Source organism: Sinocyclocheilus anshuiensis, unplaced genomic scaffold, assembly GCF_001515605.1.
Source record: "Sinocyclocheilus anshuiensis isolate Anshui unplaced genomic scaffold, SAMN03320099.WGS_v1.1 scaffold103, whole genome shotgun sequence".
Taxonomy (NCBI): Eukaryota; Metazoa; Chordata; class Actinopteri; order Cypriniformes; family Cyprinidae; genus Sinocyclocheilus; species Sinocyclocheilus anshuiensis.
In genome coordinates this window covers 1013987-1029595 of record NW_015548201.1, presented here as the reverse complement: position 1 = coordinate 1029595, position 15609 = coordinate 1013987, and the positions used below count along the sequence as shown (strand labels likewise).

General features: G+C 37.6%; 1 protein-coding gene across 1 annotated transcript in view; it reads left to right on the top strand.

The window, feature by feature from the left end:
• The first annotated feature begins 7161 nt into the window (after positions 1–7161).
• LOC107653334 (netrin receptor UNC5A-like) overlaps positions 7162–15609 on the top strand; it is a 239493-nt gene continuing 231045 nt past the window's right edge. Inside the window, exon 1 of the mRNA XM_016440025.1 lies at positions 7162–7703. Coding sequence (XP_016295511.1) covers positions 7613–7703 — 91 coding nt within the window. The 5' untranslated portion in view covers positions 7162–7612. The remainder of the gene's footprint in view (positions 7704–15609) is intronic.

Sequence of the window (15609 nt, the reverse complement as noted above, 5' to 3'; positions counted from 1 at the left end):
TATATATATATATAAGCACTTTGTTTATACTCTATGCAGATAATGCTAATGTCCATGCAGCAGTAATCTGTGGCAGGCTGCATAAAAAGCTACTTTCTGTTGGTTTATTTATTGCTTTCACCCCTCTTGTATTTGCATCTCTACTGTGTTTTTTATTTTTTCGAAATTAATCTAACACTAATATGCCATTACACATGCTATGCTAATGTGCAGTTACACATTACCCATGCTAATTCGAGGATGGCACACAACGAGAGTAAAAGGGAAGTATGCAAATTCAAACCCATCATTTTCCTGCAGTCTGGTTAAGTGACTTTCACTATGATGTGCAATCCACTGACTAGCTATTATGATCGCACAGTCTCTCAGCCGCTGTGTCGTGGCACTGAAATCTAATTTGATAAAACACAAGTTCAAACTGAGAGGCTGTGAGCGCAGTAAGATGATATGATGCAGCTAATTTGCTTAAAGGTGATCAGTGTGTAGTGTGTGTTTGTGTGTAGGTGTTTCTGTGGGTGTTCTTTTCTTTTTATACCTATTCTAGTAGGGAAATGTTACCCAGGTCCAAAGCTGTGCATGTTTTTCTGTGGTACAGTAGTGTTTTGTTTTAAATATATAATCAAAAAGTTTTTTGAACACAATTTGTAACACAATATTTCAAATGTAGGGTAAGATGACTCACCACCTTAATTTTTCTCTTGACCATAAATGGCACAGAATCTCATCTCAATGCTTTTGATGAATGGCTATGCTGTTTTTAATTTGATAATTTCATCAGAATATCAAAATTTGTGAAATTTTGTCATACTAAACAGTTTTGCAGTTAATAGATCTAATTTTGTGTCTCTGGAAAAGTGATCAATGACATATTATGTTGAAATATCAAAGTGTTTTGTGTTTATTTGTTATGAGGGATTTGTGGACACATTCATGTTTTTAGATTTGTGAAGTAAAAAGTTCAAATTAGACAATAAGATGGGCCCCTCAGAATTGACACAGAAGGTGTCAGGGATTCATCACAGTCACTTCAGTCACCATCCAGGATCCAGAAGGGAAAACGTATGTGCCCACTTCCCAGCGACAATCCCTTCTGGGCTCAGTGCACAATGTACCGGGCTCTGGACACCCAGGCAGCCAACGGACCCTCTCGCTCCTCCAAGCTCGGTACTGGTGGCCCAGTATGGCCCGGGATGTCATCGGGTACGTCCGCAGTTGCTCAGTCTGCGCCATGTCCAAGACTCCTCGTCACCTCCCCGTAGGCAAGCTAGTGCCCCTGCCGATCCCACATCGACCCTGGTCCCACCTGGGAGTCGATTTTGTAACAGACTTGCCCAACTCAGATGGGTATACCTGCATCTTGGTCGTAGTAGATCGGTTTTCTAAAGCCTGTAAACTAATCCCCCTCAAAGGACTTCCCACCGCTCTCGACACTGCAGAAAACTTATTCACCCACGTATTCCGAAACTTTGGAGTCCCCGAGGATGTAGTCTCCGTCAGGGGACCGCAGTTTATCTCCCGCGTTTGGAGAGCCTTCTTCTGACTACTAGGGGTCACGGTCAACCTATTCTCAGGCTACCATCCCCAGTACTTCCACTCCCACTTACATCCAGGGGAGAAAGTATGGCTGTCCACCCGGGATCTCCGCCTGCCCTGTAAGAAGCTGAGTCCCCGCTCCATTGGTCCGTTCCCGATACAGAGGCAGATCATTCTGACCCGTTGCTTCTAAATTAAGAATGTAATTTAATTTTAAAATCTGTTTTGGTAAATGACAAAAAATGTGTATGTGACTATGCAATAATGCGAAAAAAAAAGAATAACAGTTAGTAAACTAAACTGTATGAAAATTAAAGGTTTTGTCAGGGATTCATCACAGTCACTTCAGTCACCATCCAGGATAATTACCCGATCACAGTCACCTGAGTTCTGATCACCCGCACCTGCTGTCACCAATCAAGCCACACTACAAATACACACACAGCACAGTCACTCACTGTCCGGTCTACCGTTCACTCCTACGAACAGCTCTGGACTCTCTCTGCCAAATTCTCCTAGAACGAATTACCTGCTGTTCCTCCCGCAATCCTCCAACGACTCCTTGGAAACTGTTCCACGATCTCCAACGTAACCGGCATCCGATCCTCACCATCAGAACTCAGATAAGCACCCTGGAACCATTCACTGTGTTGACACTCACCTGCCTTTAACTCACCTATTCCAGTCATCCCCTTACCCAGTCAATAAACCATCCTGATTTGCACTTACCTGTTGTGTCTGGCCTTGCTTTGTGACAGAAGGCCCCAAGTGGCATGTTGGTACTAGGGTTATTATATTTAAATTGAATACTTATTGTAATTAATGGGGTTATTAAGTATTTCCATAAATTTTATGCACATTTGAGCTTTTCATTAAAACCTACAGGTTAATAAGTGAAATCGTTCAATTTGCACTCATATTGTTGCTATTATGACACATCTTCAATTAAAATATGAGGAATTAAATATCTAATTATTAATAAGCCTGTATATAAATCATAGACTGAATTTACCTTGCAGATGAATCTCTTTTACTGGGATTTTGCTTCATTCTGCTTCATCTGTCATCAGTTATTCGAATATTCAACTAAATTTTCAAAATGCAATTTTAAATATGATTTAATTTAAAATAGTATAATTTAGTATAATTCATAAAATGGTATAAAAGTATAAAATAGTATAATTCACATGTCCAATTTTCTATTTTGCTATACCATTTTGTTTTATTAGATGCATGGCCTTTGATGTCAAAATATTGGGAGAATTTTCTTCTTTCTTTGAAAAGTTGATAAGCCATTCTAACTATTCTGCTATTTCTAACTATGCATGATTGAAAAATGGTATTTCATTGTTTTCATTTAGCATTGTGTTTCCCTGTTATCTGTGACCCTCTGTGAAGAATAATTAGAATTTTTTTTATGTTGGCACAAAAGAAAATACATAAGAAACAAACAAAGACAGAATTAAACAAATTTTAAATGTTCTTCAATTTAATTGGATGAGCATGTCTATTAAATAGAGCACTACATTTAAGCAATTATGTAATTTTGTTTATTGAATGCCTTAGTTACTGCCATGAAACATCTTAAGCATAGGTTCAGGGAAAATTGGAAACACAGCCAGGGAATACAAAGAGTTGTGCTGACCGCTTCGTACCTCACAGCTAATTGCTTTGGGGGGCAGATAAATAATGCCAATTCAGAGAAGCCTATCTTGAAAATATTGAAAAGTACATCAAGGCTGAAGTAACTTTTACCTTGATACAAACATCGACTGAACAGATGCAAAACACCTTAAGGAACAGGCTGCTGGCAAAGCATCTAGGAAGGCTGTTATTGATCAATGGCTACAGCTTCAGCGGCCTGTACAATTCATTATAAAGGTGGTGTCTCTAAATCGGTAATCATACTCAAAAGGCCTAGATGTTTAGAAGTACAGTATTTTGCATGTTTGCCAACTTAACCCCAAGTACCCTTTTAATTTCAGTTAATGGTCATGAGATCAATAAACAAACAATTCAAATGCCCTTACTGCTAATTATCTATTTTGCTCTGAAATCTCTCATCTTACACAAATTGAACTTGCTACTCATGCACTGAGCAGATAGTAAGGCAGAATGTCTGGCTCATAAAACAATGTATCAATGAATTTTTTTTTATTTTCATTTTTTTATGTAATACAGTGGGTACGGAAAGTATTCAGACCCCCTTAAATTTACTTAGGACCATGTGATATTTCAGTTTTTCTTTTTTAATAAATCTGCAAAAATGTCAACGATTCTGTGTTTTTCTGTCAATATGGGGTGCTGTGTGTACATTAATGAGGAAAAAAAATTAACTTAAATGATTTTAGCAAATGGCTGCAATATAACAAAGAGTGAAAAATTTAAGGGGGTCTGAATACTTTCCGTACCCACTGTATATTTGCAGTCCAGGCGATGGTCATGTTTGCTATGTAAACTAACCTGAGTGAACTGTCAACATTGCTACTAAACCACTCAAATCAAGTAACCCTTAACAAGCCCTGCTGTTGGTCCGAAATCTAACTGTGATGTGGAATACAGTGAAATGATTACATTTAATGTTATATTTGCATGCACTTACAATTGTTTCTTTAATCTGGTGAAGTATCTAAAATTCCAGATATGTGGAATAGGATAATGTTTGGGTGGAAAGCACCAAGTTTGATTTAAATTTCATGTATAATCAGACAAAACAAATAGAATTGGGGAGCTGTAACCTGTAACCTTCTTAATCTAACAATGCCCATAATATCTCTAACTACAAGCCATAGGCAAAAATAGACAGACATCACATTTGTATATGTGACATACTGTCTATAATGCACTATAATTTGTGTATAATGTTTCCTTTTTATATAGTTTTCTGTTCTGTTTTTTCTCTTTAATATGTCTGGGCAGGCAAAACATTTCATGAAGGATAGATAGATAGATAGATAGATAGATAGATAGATAGATAGATAGATAGATAGCAGGCCCATAACCAGCTATGAGGCCACCGAGGTCCGGACCTCTGTAATTTTTTCATGTTCAAAAATAAAATGTGTTCTTTGAATGACTCATTTGCTGTTAAACTCCTCATATGAATATCTGCATGACATGTATAATTCAGTTTAGACAATTTGCAAGAATGTTTAGCGTCCCTGGTATGAAAAGGATCGCTGCGAGACGCTTACGGAGTGAACGAGTCTTCAGAGAGTTGTGAGTGAGGGCGTGGGCGCAGGTTCCGTGTTGACAGATCCAACTATTATAAGCATTTTTGGACTTGTCTTTTCCACTTAATTTAACACTTTAGAAAGTTAATAAAGTAGGAAGTTGCAGTTTAGAGTCAGTGATATCTTTATCTTATCTTATTGGATTGGAAATAATTTTGGTTTATTTTTATTTATTTTTGTTTTTTTGCTTGTTTTAGTATCAATATCTGGCAACACTGCATCGCCTGCACTTAAAATGAAAGCAATCAAAAAAGCCCATGGACAGGTTTTTGCTGACAGGATACGACATTCGGTAAGGGAAACGCAAAAATTATCATGATATTATCTGTCATAAACATTTATCAACGCTGTCAAAAACAGTAGCATTTAACACTAGTACACTGTAAAAAAATCTGTGACATGTACGGTAAAATACCGGCAGCTGTGGTTGCCAGAACTTCACCGTTAAAAATATGGTAGCTACATTTTAGGTTTTACTGACTTTACTTAAATTCACGTAAACTGAAAGCAATCAAAAAAGCCCATGGACAGGTTTTTGCTGACAGGATACGACATTCGGTAAGGGAAACGCAAAAATTATCATGATATTATCTGTCATAAACATTTATCAACGCTGTCAAAAACAGTAGCATTTAACACTAGTACACTGTAAAAAAATCTGTGACATGTACGGTAAAATACCGGCAGCTGTGGTTGCCAGAACTTCACCGTTAAAAATATGGTAGCTACATTTTAGGTTTTACTGACTTTACTTAAATTCACAATAAAATACCGTATTTAATTAACGGATGTAATATTAATAAACCAACATACTGAAGTACTAATATCTGTTTTGATTGAACCATTGTAATGCACTGTAAAGCAAAATACTTTCTAACAGTATTTTACTGTAAAATTACATTAAATGTAATTACATTTATTCACCGCATATAGTATGAAAACTTACTGTTAACCAATTAACAGGTTTTTACTGTAGTATTTTTAGAGTCTTTTACTGTTAAAATCACAATCATTTTTTACAGTGTACACACAGATCTGTAGCACAAAAGGGGTTACAGAATGAAATGAAATACGCAAAAACTAGCCACGAAGAAGTCTATGCCATGTCATTCAGTATAGTTAAATTTTCACAAATCATGCTATAAACTTTCATAAGAGCACTAGACAAAGTTATTGTAGTTATGTATTGTTGCAATAAACAACTGATAAAATTATCCACCCTTAAATATAGTAAAGTATTAATAGATAGATAGATAGATAGATAGATAGATAGATAGATGATGGAGTAATTAATTTTGTTTATTCAATGGGATGGGATAATATCCTTAAAATATACTATACAGAGGACACCGGGGCTAGTTGTCACAGGGGCACTTAAATGTTTCTTAAAAGTTCTTAAATTGAAATATGGCAGCTGTGGTTGCCAGAACTTCACCGTTAAAAATATGGTAGCTACATTTTAGGTTTTACTGACTTTACTTAAATTCACAATAAAATACCGTATTTAATTAACGGATGTAATATTAATAAACCAACATACTGAAGTACTAATATCTGTTTTGATTGAACCATTGTAATGCACTGTAAAGCAAAATACTTTCTAACAGTATTTTACTGTAAAATTACATTAAATGTAATTACATTTATTCACCGCATATAGTATGAAAACTTACTGTTAACCAATTAACAGGTTTTTACTGTAGTATTTTTAGAGTCTTTTACTGTTAAAATCACAATCATTTTTTACAGTGTACACACAGATCTGTAGCACAAAAGGGGTTACAGAATGAAATGAAATACGCAAAAACTAGCCACGATAAATGTTTCTTAAAAGTTCTTAAATTGAAATATTTGAATAATGTGTGTGTGTGTGTGTGTGTGTGTGTGTGTGTGTGTCTGTCTGTGTAGAGAGAGACAAAACCTATTAATAATAATAATAAATTAATAATACTAATAATACTAATAATAAATAATCGGCCAAAACAATGATCTAATATTTTTCCATGTAACCTTTTTATCATTTATACTGTTTCATACTGAGCTGAAAAGTCTAGAATAGTCTCTTTAATGGAAGGTTACATTATGACAACCTAAACCATATTCGCCGCTGTTTATAGAAAATGACAACGTGTTTAATGAACTTTATCTTTTTCCCGGGCAGTAACGGGCAGAAAATGTTAAGTAGCTATTCATTTATTTATTTATAAATTTTTTAGCCACGACTAAACTCTATAAAAAAACCTACTTTTAAACATATTAATTTCGGCAAAAGTGTGACAACTAGCCCCGGTCTCTTCGATTTATAAAACTCTAAAGGCGCTTTTATTCACTTATTCACGTACATGCTGCGTCGTATCCAAGGGTCTCCGCACTCCATTCCAGTGATGGAGCTGGATTCCTCTCCGGGTTTTGCTCCCTCACTGCTCTATACATCGCGTCTCCTCACTCCTGCATTGCTGTAGCAGCAGATGTTCGCGCACTGAAGCCAATATCCACCGTACTCTTTAGCGGAGCAAGTGTTCTGCAGCGGAGAGTGAGAAGACGAAGAAGAGTGAGGACGTTTGCTCTCTCTCCTCACACGTCTGGAGTGTGTGTATGTGGGTGAGTGAGCTGAAGATATTAGAGTCGCCTCTTTATTTACCACACCTGTGATGCGCTGCTGTCTCTGAGCAACGAAGACGCACTGATGGCCAAGGTACAGGAAGAGGATATGTGTTGAAAGAGGACTTATAAATGCGTTGATCGGTGTAATATTACAAAAACTAAACCCAGACAGACAGCAGATACTCCTCGCAGCTCATTCAGCAGATATTACTGACTTAAACTTGAACGAGAAGGTGATAAAGATGCCGTTACACCTGGGTCCCTTTGTCCGCTGGAGATCCGGGCTTGTACTCACATGGATCTGCTTGTTTTCGTCCGGATTTGCCTTCATTGGTGAGCTTAATTCATTTTTAAACGCAACTTTCAGTTTCGACTGATAAAGTCATGTGTAAGCCATGCGTAATTGCTTTTACACACAGCAGCTGGCTCCCTTTGTGATGTGATTTATCGAATAATAACACAATATACTATTTCACGGGGTTCTTGTATGCGAAATAAGCAGTTTGGTCCAAATAGTCATATTATTGTTACTTTTAATAACCAGAACGCGCAGAGGCGGAGCTGAAGAACCAATTCAGGAACTTGAACGTGCAGTAAGTTTGATTGACACGAGACTCTCACGGCGCGCCTGAGACATTACGGCGAAACGTTTCAACGAATCCAAGGGAAACCAAGGGTTTGTTTAATTGGAAATTAGTAGAAATGTATACCATAGGGTTTAAACAAATACATATTGTTGAATATTACGCCTTGCATTCCGCGTTGCATTTCTGTGAGCGTCAGCTTTAATGAAGTAGCCTACTCGACACGCACACATTTCCACGCGCCGACATTCATCCGTTCTTGCTGCATTGGCAGCGTTTTTGACAGCGGTACGAAGTACAGTGAGCTCCGACGGTCATTGAACGGTGCAGGGCACATTTGTTGTGTGCAGATATTTAAGATGAGGTAGCCCAAACATGCATTCGTGGTCAGCTCAGTGGAAAAGAACGTGCACAAATAATCGTGCTCTCCTCCCATCACACATCTTGCACTCGTCTTGGTTAGCTAGTATAGCCTTACAAGGAAAGAAGTACATATTTACTATATGTTTAAAGCTTTTATAAATGTTTAAAGCTTTTATAATTTTTAAACATTAAATTGATATTTTCATTATGAATACATTTGTTTTGTTTTTATAATTGTATTTATTTGCAGTGCCAGCAATGACACCTTGTCAGTACTGGTTGCTCAAATAATGACTCCTTGTTATTACTCCCACAACAACAATTAAGACAATAGAATTTCAAAAATGCCCAGCTTATGTGTTTTTACACAAGAATCAGTGTGGATATGCATATAAAGATTCATTAATGACGCATTGTTAATGGCAGAAATTTCATATTGTGTTGCAAACCTTTGTTTGTGCTGTAGTTTTTTTTTTCTCCCCAGCTTCATACTGTAAAAAGAATGTTGCTTATTATAACACCATAATAATGTCAAATAACACCTTAACCTGTTGTCCATGTCTGGACATAATTACAGTTACAGAATCACAGTCACCTAGTCCAGTGTTTCCCAACCAGTAGAGTGTGTATAGCCCAGAGAGATTTAGCTTTTTTTTTTTTTGCTAAGCATGTAAAACTAAAATTCAAAGCTGTGTATAGATTAAACTAATTCATTTGATTGGCTCTTACGTGTTGTAATTTAAATAACCATTTTAATAATATTAGTAATAGCCTAAATATAAATATTACACAGGACAATATCAGTTGAAAATAACTCATTTAGGGCTGCGGGTGGTATGGATGAAAGGGTGCTGAAACCTTATTTGGCCTGTGGAGGTCCATAAAACAAAAAAGGTTGGGAAACACTGACCTAGTCCACCCACAATGTGTTTGCGTGGACCGTTTGGGCTTGCCGAAATCTGTATTACATTGTGCCAAGAGAGTAAGTAAAGTAAGGAAGGTTTTGGCTGTGGGAAACTTGACTGTGGGAAAGTTGTGTTGCGCTTCTGGAGGTTTTATAGTAATCATCACCATAGAGCCCAGCTGGGGACTGCTGATGAGTATCCTCAGAGCACCGTCAAAATTTCACACTTGACTTACATTGTTCTGCCCCCTCTCTGCTGTGGACAGAGGGCTAACTTATTAAAAGTTGTGTAATTGTCAGTCTTGCTTTAGAAAACTCTACATGAGAAAGCTAAATTAAGAGTATTTTCTTGTGCATTAATTAGAGAAGGATTTCACATACATTAAGATGAGGTAAACAGTCATACCCAAGGGAATCATAGGAAATACAGTGGCATTTCCGAGGTTTTTAAACATCCGTTCAAATGGAGCATTTTTTTTTTAAATAGATTGCAGGGCATCATATAAAATACCCTAAATCCCCACCATCTTCACATGCTCTGTTTAATTTGTCAAGGACACTTATCTTGCTTTGCTTCCAAATGAAAAAAGATCAGACAGGAACTTTCTTATTCTCCAGACTTGTAAGAGGAGGAAATGTAAATTGGATGGAGGGGAATAATGGAAGCATGTGTGCTCACAGACATTGTTAGTCCAAAAGATCATAGAAGATCACACAAGGTGCTCTCGTCAGGAAGAAATGGGCTGACGGTGCATTTTCCTGTAAAAAAAAAAAGAAAAAAAGAAGCCAACTTGTCTTTTCCCTGAAACATAATCCAGTCAAAAATAAAGGTCACCCTGTCAGTCTTCATCAGAGAGAACACAAGAGACAGAACTTCCTCGAACAATGTGGTGCCTTCAGGGAGATCAGCTACCGTTGAGCTGACAGGAGGGTTTTCATCAGGCTGTAGACAAAAGGAATCAGCACATTGTGTTTGTGATTCTTACTATAGCCTGTGTCAGTGACTCTTGGTTGGTTTTGCTTCAGGATTTTATATGGACCCAGTACAGTACTAAAATTATTTATTGTATTATTTAGGCTAGACTTTTTAAATTACAGTGAACTGCATACTGACATAGTAATATACAAAAGTATTATGACAAAACTTGCATGAAAAAGCAAACAAACGATGATTAGACGCACAGGCTTTGACGTCAATAGCAAAAGATATGGAAATGCTATTTTTCCATTTTAAATGTTAATAAGCCTCAATTTTGCTATCCTAACTAAAGATTATGTGGTTTATTGCATTTTCATATCAGCATTGAGCATTTGTTTTCACCTGTTGTCCGTGGTCTTATCAGAACAGACCTGCAATCCTGCAACCCTATATTTTAGTTTTTGTATTTAGTGTGTCATACAATTTAGTGTCAAAAAGAAGGAAAAAGAAAAGAAAAGCACACACACAGGTCAAACATGGCAAATCGTATACCCAGGAATGTATTTATGCTGCATACCTGCATACCTACACAACTTTTACTTCATCAAATTCAGTGCACACTCTGGAAGTACAGGAATCAGTCATTCAATCAACACAACCCTGCAGTAAAGTATGGCTTCTTGTTTGTTCCCATCTCTTTAGAAAAGGAGTGATATAATGGGCTTGCTGTTTTCGCTGTGTGTGTGAGAAAGAGGCAGGGGATTTTTGTGGTTGGAGTTTGTGGTGGGCTTGTTTCAGAGATTTTTGGCACTGCTCTGAGTGTGCTTGGTTGTTCACTGAAAGGGATGTGTTTTGGGGTGCAGTGAAACTCAAAAGCTTTCTTATATGGTTAAGAAGCTTCTCAAAGGACCCTAGAAATGTGATTTTACTTTCATCATTTGGATTATTGCAATTAGGGTGAAGCTAGCGTTTTGGCTTTCTCACCTTTTTGTTGTTGAGGGGAAATTATTTTAACATGAATTGAACATTATTTATGCCTTTCACTAAGCCATACCAGATTTTCACTGTATGTGGTATTTGCAGGGTGTTTTTATGTTGATGTGCATGTCAAAAAAAAAAAAAGAAATAGAAATGAGGAAAAAGATTTTTGCCCTTCTACTGGTAAGCTATAAAATCAAATGATGCATGTAAAGAGAAGACTCTGCTGTTATGTCGGGCTCTTGATGCTAACCAATGACTTTTCAAGATGTACAAGAACGGAAAGAATCAAGCAATGAAGAATTTCAGAGAAAAATGGACGATTTGAACAGATTAATGTCTGAGAGCAGATTTATTTGGAGTCGCAGCAAGTGCTTGGAAGCGGAACATGATTAAATCCGTTTTTGTTGTGTTTCGTTTTACTCAACACCGGCCACATTGCAATTTCACAACAATCTTAACATGTTTTTTTTTTTTTTAATCAACGATATATTTCTCCCACTCTCACAGTTTCCACACATATATAATATATGTATAGCCGTATTTGAGTTTGATGAATGGAGAGGCGTGAAATGGTGTAACAGAGATGAGGAAAAGGGAAACCGTCAACAGCAGCTGACTTTCCATAATCCAAGAGCATGCTCCATTTGATGACAAATGTGGTCTTTTCTTATCTCACACTGCTATATATGTCTTCTCCATAAGTGTCAAATGCAAATTGAAAAGGAAAAGGAGAGGCGAGGCAGAGAACATGAGAAAGTGTGACATGAACTTTTGGGGTGGGGGAAGTCTCCTATCAGACTGCATCAGATCTTGGAAATGTACCCTTTCACTTGCACGTGTAGACTACTAATAATGGGGTGGAGTCGGGGCTTTGGGTGGGCCTTTAGCTTTTTGAAATTGCCATTGTGCCATCCAACGGGTCAAGGTTTGGCTGGTTAGCATGCAAAAAGCATCTTTTTCCATTAATGAACATTTAAAATTAACTATCATAATAGTTTTTTTGCAAACAGCATCTATATTGCTGATATTATACTATAGTAGATGTCTTACCAGTACTCAGTTCAGTTTTGGATGGTCTTAAAAATGTGAAATGGTCTTATGTTTTTCCCTGTCTCTTGTCTTTCTCAATTATAGTTCAGGATAGTCTCTAGCAGGTATTGTAGACCATAGATATTGATCTAGATATGATAGACTGAATCTTATGAATATCATCTTCGTCTGTTGACGATATAGACTTCAGATAGACTTGCTTATGGACCAACTTTGACGTTCCAGTATTGGTGGACGGCTTAAATATATTGCATACAGATATAGTTGCTAATGAGGAATTCTATGCTGTAGTACAATCTATGTTGTAGGCCCCTTTCGTCCCTTCCTAGGCTTCAGCACCTGCTCCCTCCTGCAAGCAGCATGCAGGCGATGTCCTTCAGAAAGGATGCGGTCAGCAGGAGGAACCAAAGATCAGCGATGTCACCAGAGAGACTAATCGTGTTCTTCCCCCGAGGTGCTGTCAGTGGCCAGAGAAAGCTGGAGTACTGTTGACCTTGAGAGCAGATGCATTTAATGTGCAGACACTGCTTCTCAGCACAATGTGAGCACTAGAGTCTATGAAAGCCTTGGGTGAATGCCCCTCCCCGAAGAGATAAGAGTGCATTTCCCAAGGTGCTTTTGGCTTGACTCGCAGACTGTGAGATCTAAGTAAGATCTGTCCACTTTAATGATGAACCATCTGCTTGAATACTCAGTAGACTCAAACACTTTGCCTCATCCCGCAATAGTAATGCAACAAAAGGGGTCATTTTTTTTCCAACTGTTATTACTCCATAGGGTTTGTTCGGTGGCGACGGAAAACGTAAACATGAAAAATTTGCTGTGGCGCTCTGCTTGCTCTCAGCCCATCTGTGGTTCATCACCCAGCATATTTAAGGTTGTTTGTGGATGCTTTTCATTCTCCTGTGATCAATAACCCTCTAACTGTTTAATTGGCCATCAATCAACGACAGGGTAGAGTTAAACACGGAGGTGCTCAATCCCTGCCTTTTATGCAAGTCCTCTGGGTCCTTATGTAGCCTTTAAGTTTGGCCAAGTTGCATCCAAAATGTTGGTATTTGTATGCGCCGCACAGCAGCAGCAGCACACGAGACTTCCAGAGGGCTTCCACGAGGGAGCGTTGTCTTGACTACTACCTTGATGTAGATTGAATGCTCAGCCAGCCCATAATACAAGTAAGGGTGGAGCTTTCTTTTGAACTGCATAAATGGTTCAGCATCAAAAGGAATGACAGTGCATCATATTGATACTTTGCCCACTTCAAGTCTAATGAAACTCTCGAGCTCAGCCTGTCTCTTTCACATATGGCTGATCTGAATGAGTTTTGTTGAGTTTAATGTACTCGGTTGACCCTCGTGTTCTGTGAGTTTGAAGTGCAAAATTGTCTTTGCTGTTCTTGGCTAACCTCAATTCGGAACCTGCTTGATTATAATCATGATGGCAAACATGAAGGCTTTTCAGGGATTCAACTTATTAGACCACTGGGTATTAAAGCAAAGCTCTTTGGTCACTAAGAGATATTGATATTGGATGTGATTGAGGTTTCTTTGTGAACTTTGTTTATTTTGCAGTTGGAAAGTATAGAGGTTGCTTATACGAGAATATTTATACTCTAAATATATAAGCATCTCTATTACTAATGCTCTAGGTTAGAGATTTCAAAATCAAAAGAGTATAAAAATAGTATTAAACTTCATGGTGCATGTATGATACCTGAAAGTGGCTTTTTAAAAGGAATTTCAAATGTTTGCTAAATTATTTAATGCAAATTTTCAGTCTTTTTACAAATTATTATTATTATTTTTTTTTTCAAATAAGTTTTTTGGGGTTAAATTTGTGACATAAATCTATAATAAAGCGATACATAATGACAGTACTTGTGGTAGTACTGTTGTCATGGTTACCTCCTCCTCCTTCATAAATTATAAAGAGGGTGAAGTTTTTAAACTTGGACAGTAAACAACTACTCGAGCACCATAGCAACTGCATAGCAGCACCCTTAAGAAACACTGCATAGCAGCATACATGACATTTTATTCCATTTTCTTTATTTTTTTTGTTATGTATGAATGATTTATATGTGGCATATGTAGCACATAATCTAGTATGTTGGCATGTGTGTTTTAGTGTTTTAGCATTTAGTGTGAGTGTATGAGCCTGCCTCAAGTCAATACAAAGTACCTCAGGCAGGCTGGAGGTGGTATACGCTCTCTAATGGCAAGGATATTTGAGGGCAGGTTGGCTCAGAGACGGACAAAATGTGTCCTTTTGAAGTGATGATGTTGACAGGGAAAGAGACCTATTGACCTTTGCTCATTACGTTCATATTCCGTGTGGTTGTGCCTCAGGCTGGCAATTCAACTGAGTCAACACTGGCCGTAGCTCAGTCCTCACTCAGCAGTCATCAGGGAATGCAACGGCCAGCTCAAAACATCTGCTCACCCTTTTCAGAGACAAGAAAGATGTTTAAAATCTGAATATTTAATTTTATACTCTGCTGACTTCTGTAACCTTATTCTGTATTTAAAGTGCCCCTATTATGGATTTTTGAAAACTACATTTCATGTAGTGTGTCAATGCAGCTGTATGTGTAAACAGGCTGCAAAGTTGTAAAGCTGAAATTGCATCATAAATGAAGTTATTGTTTCTCAAAAGAAAGAGTCGACTCTGAACCGCTGAAACGAGTTGTTTTAAATTCGAATCCCATTCTGCGAATTTCACACGTCACAAATTCTTACATTTACATAATGCCCACCTACGTTCTGCATGGACATTCCGTGAAAAAAAAAAAAAAAACTTTTAAATGCTGTAGCTTGTTAGTGTGGATAACGTAATGTCAAGAAGATGCTGTGCTCTGCGCTGTGAAAGTGAATTTGGTTTATTTTGACTTCCAAAGGATGAGGCTGTGAAGAATCAGTGGTTAAAAGTTTTACACAGATTAAAGTGCAAAAGAACTATAAAGGCCAATAGGTATCACTTTACAATAAGACCTCATTAGTTAACCTTAGTTAATGCATTAACATTCACAATGAGCAATAGCGACATTTGCTACAGAAGTTATTAATCTTTGTTAAAGAAAAATACAAGTCTTAGTTCATGTTAGCTCATTAAATAACACAGTTGCAACTTTCGATTTTAACAACCTGTTCCCCTTCAGGAACTTGAGCTGCGTCAAAGTCGATTTGGGTGACCGCGTTCTGAAGCACGTGTCAAATCAGTCCAATGGAGTAGCGAGACGTCACGAGCGGGGTGACGTAAGCACCAGAAAGTATAAAAGCGCATCCGGCAGAGCGCAAACCAGCTTCTGTTCTTCAGTAGCGCTCTGTGTATGTGTCTGTCTATTTACTGTTGTCTGTCCGCACAAGCATATATAAAAAACAATCATGAAAAAGTTTATGGCGAGCGAACGGAATTACAAACGCTGTGTTCCTCCCTGCG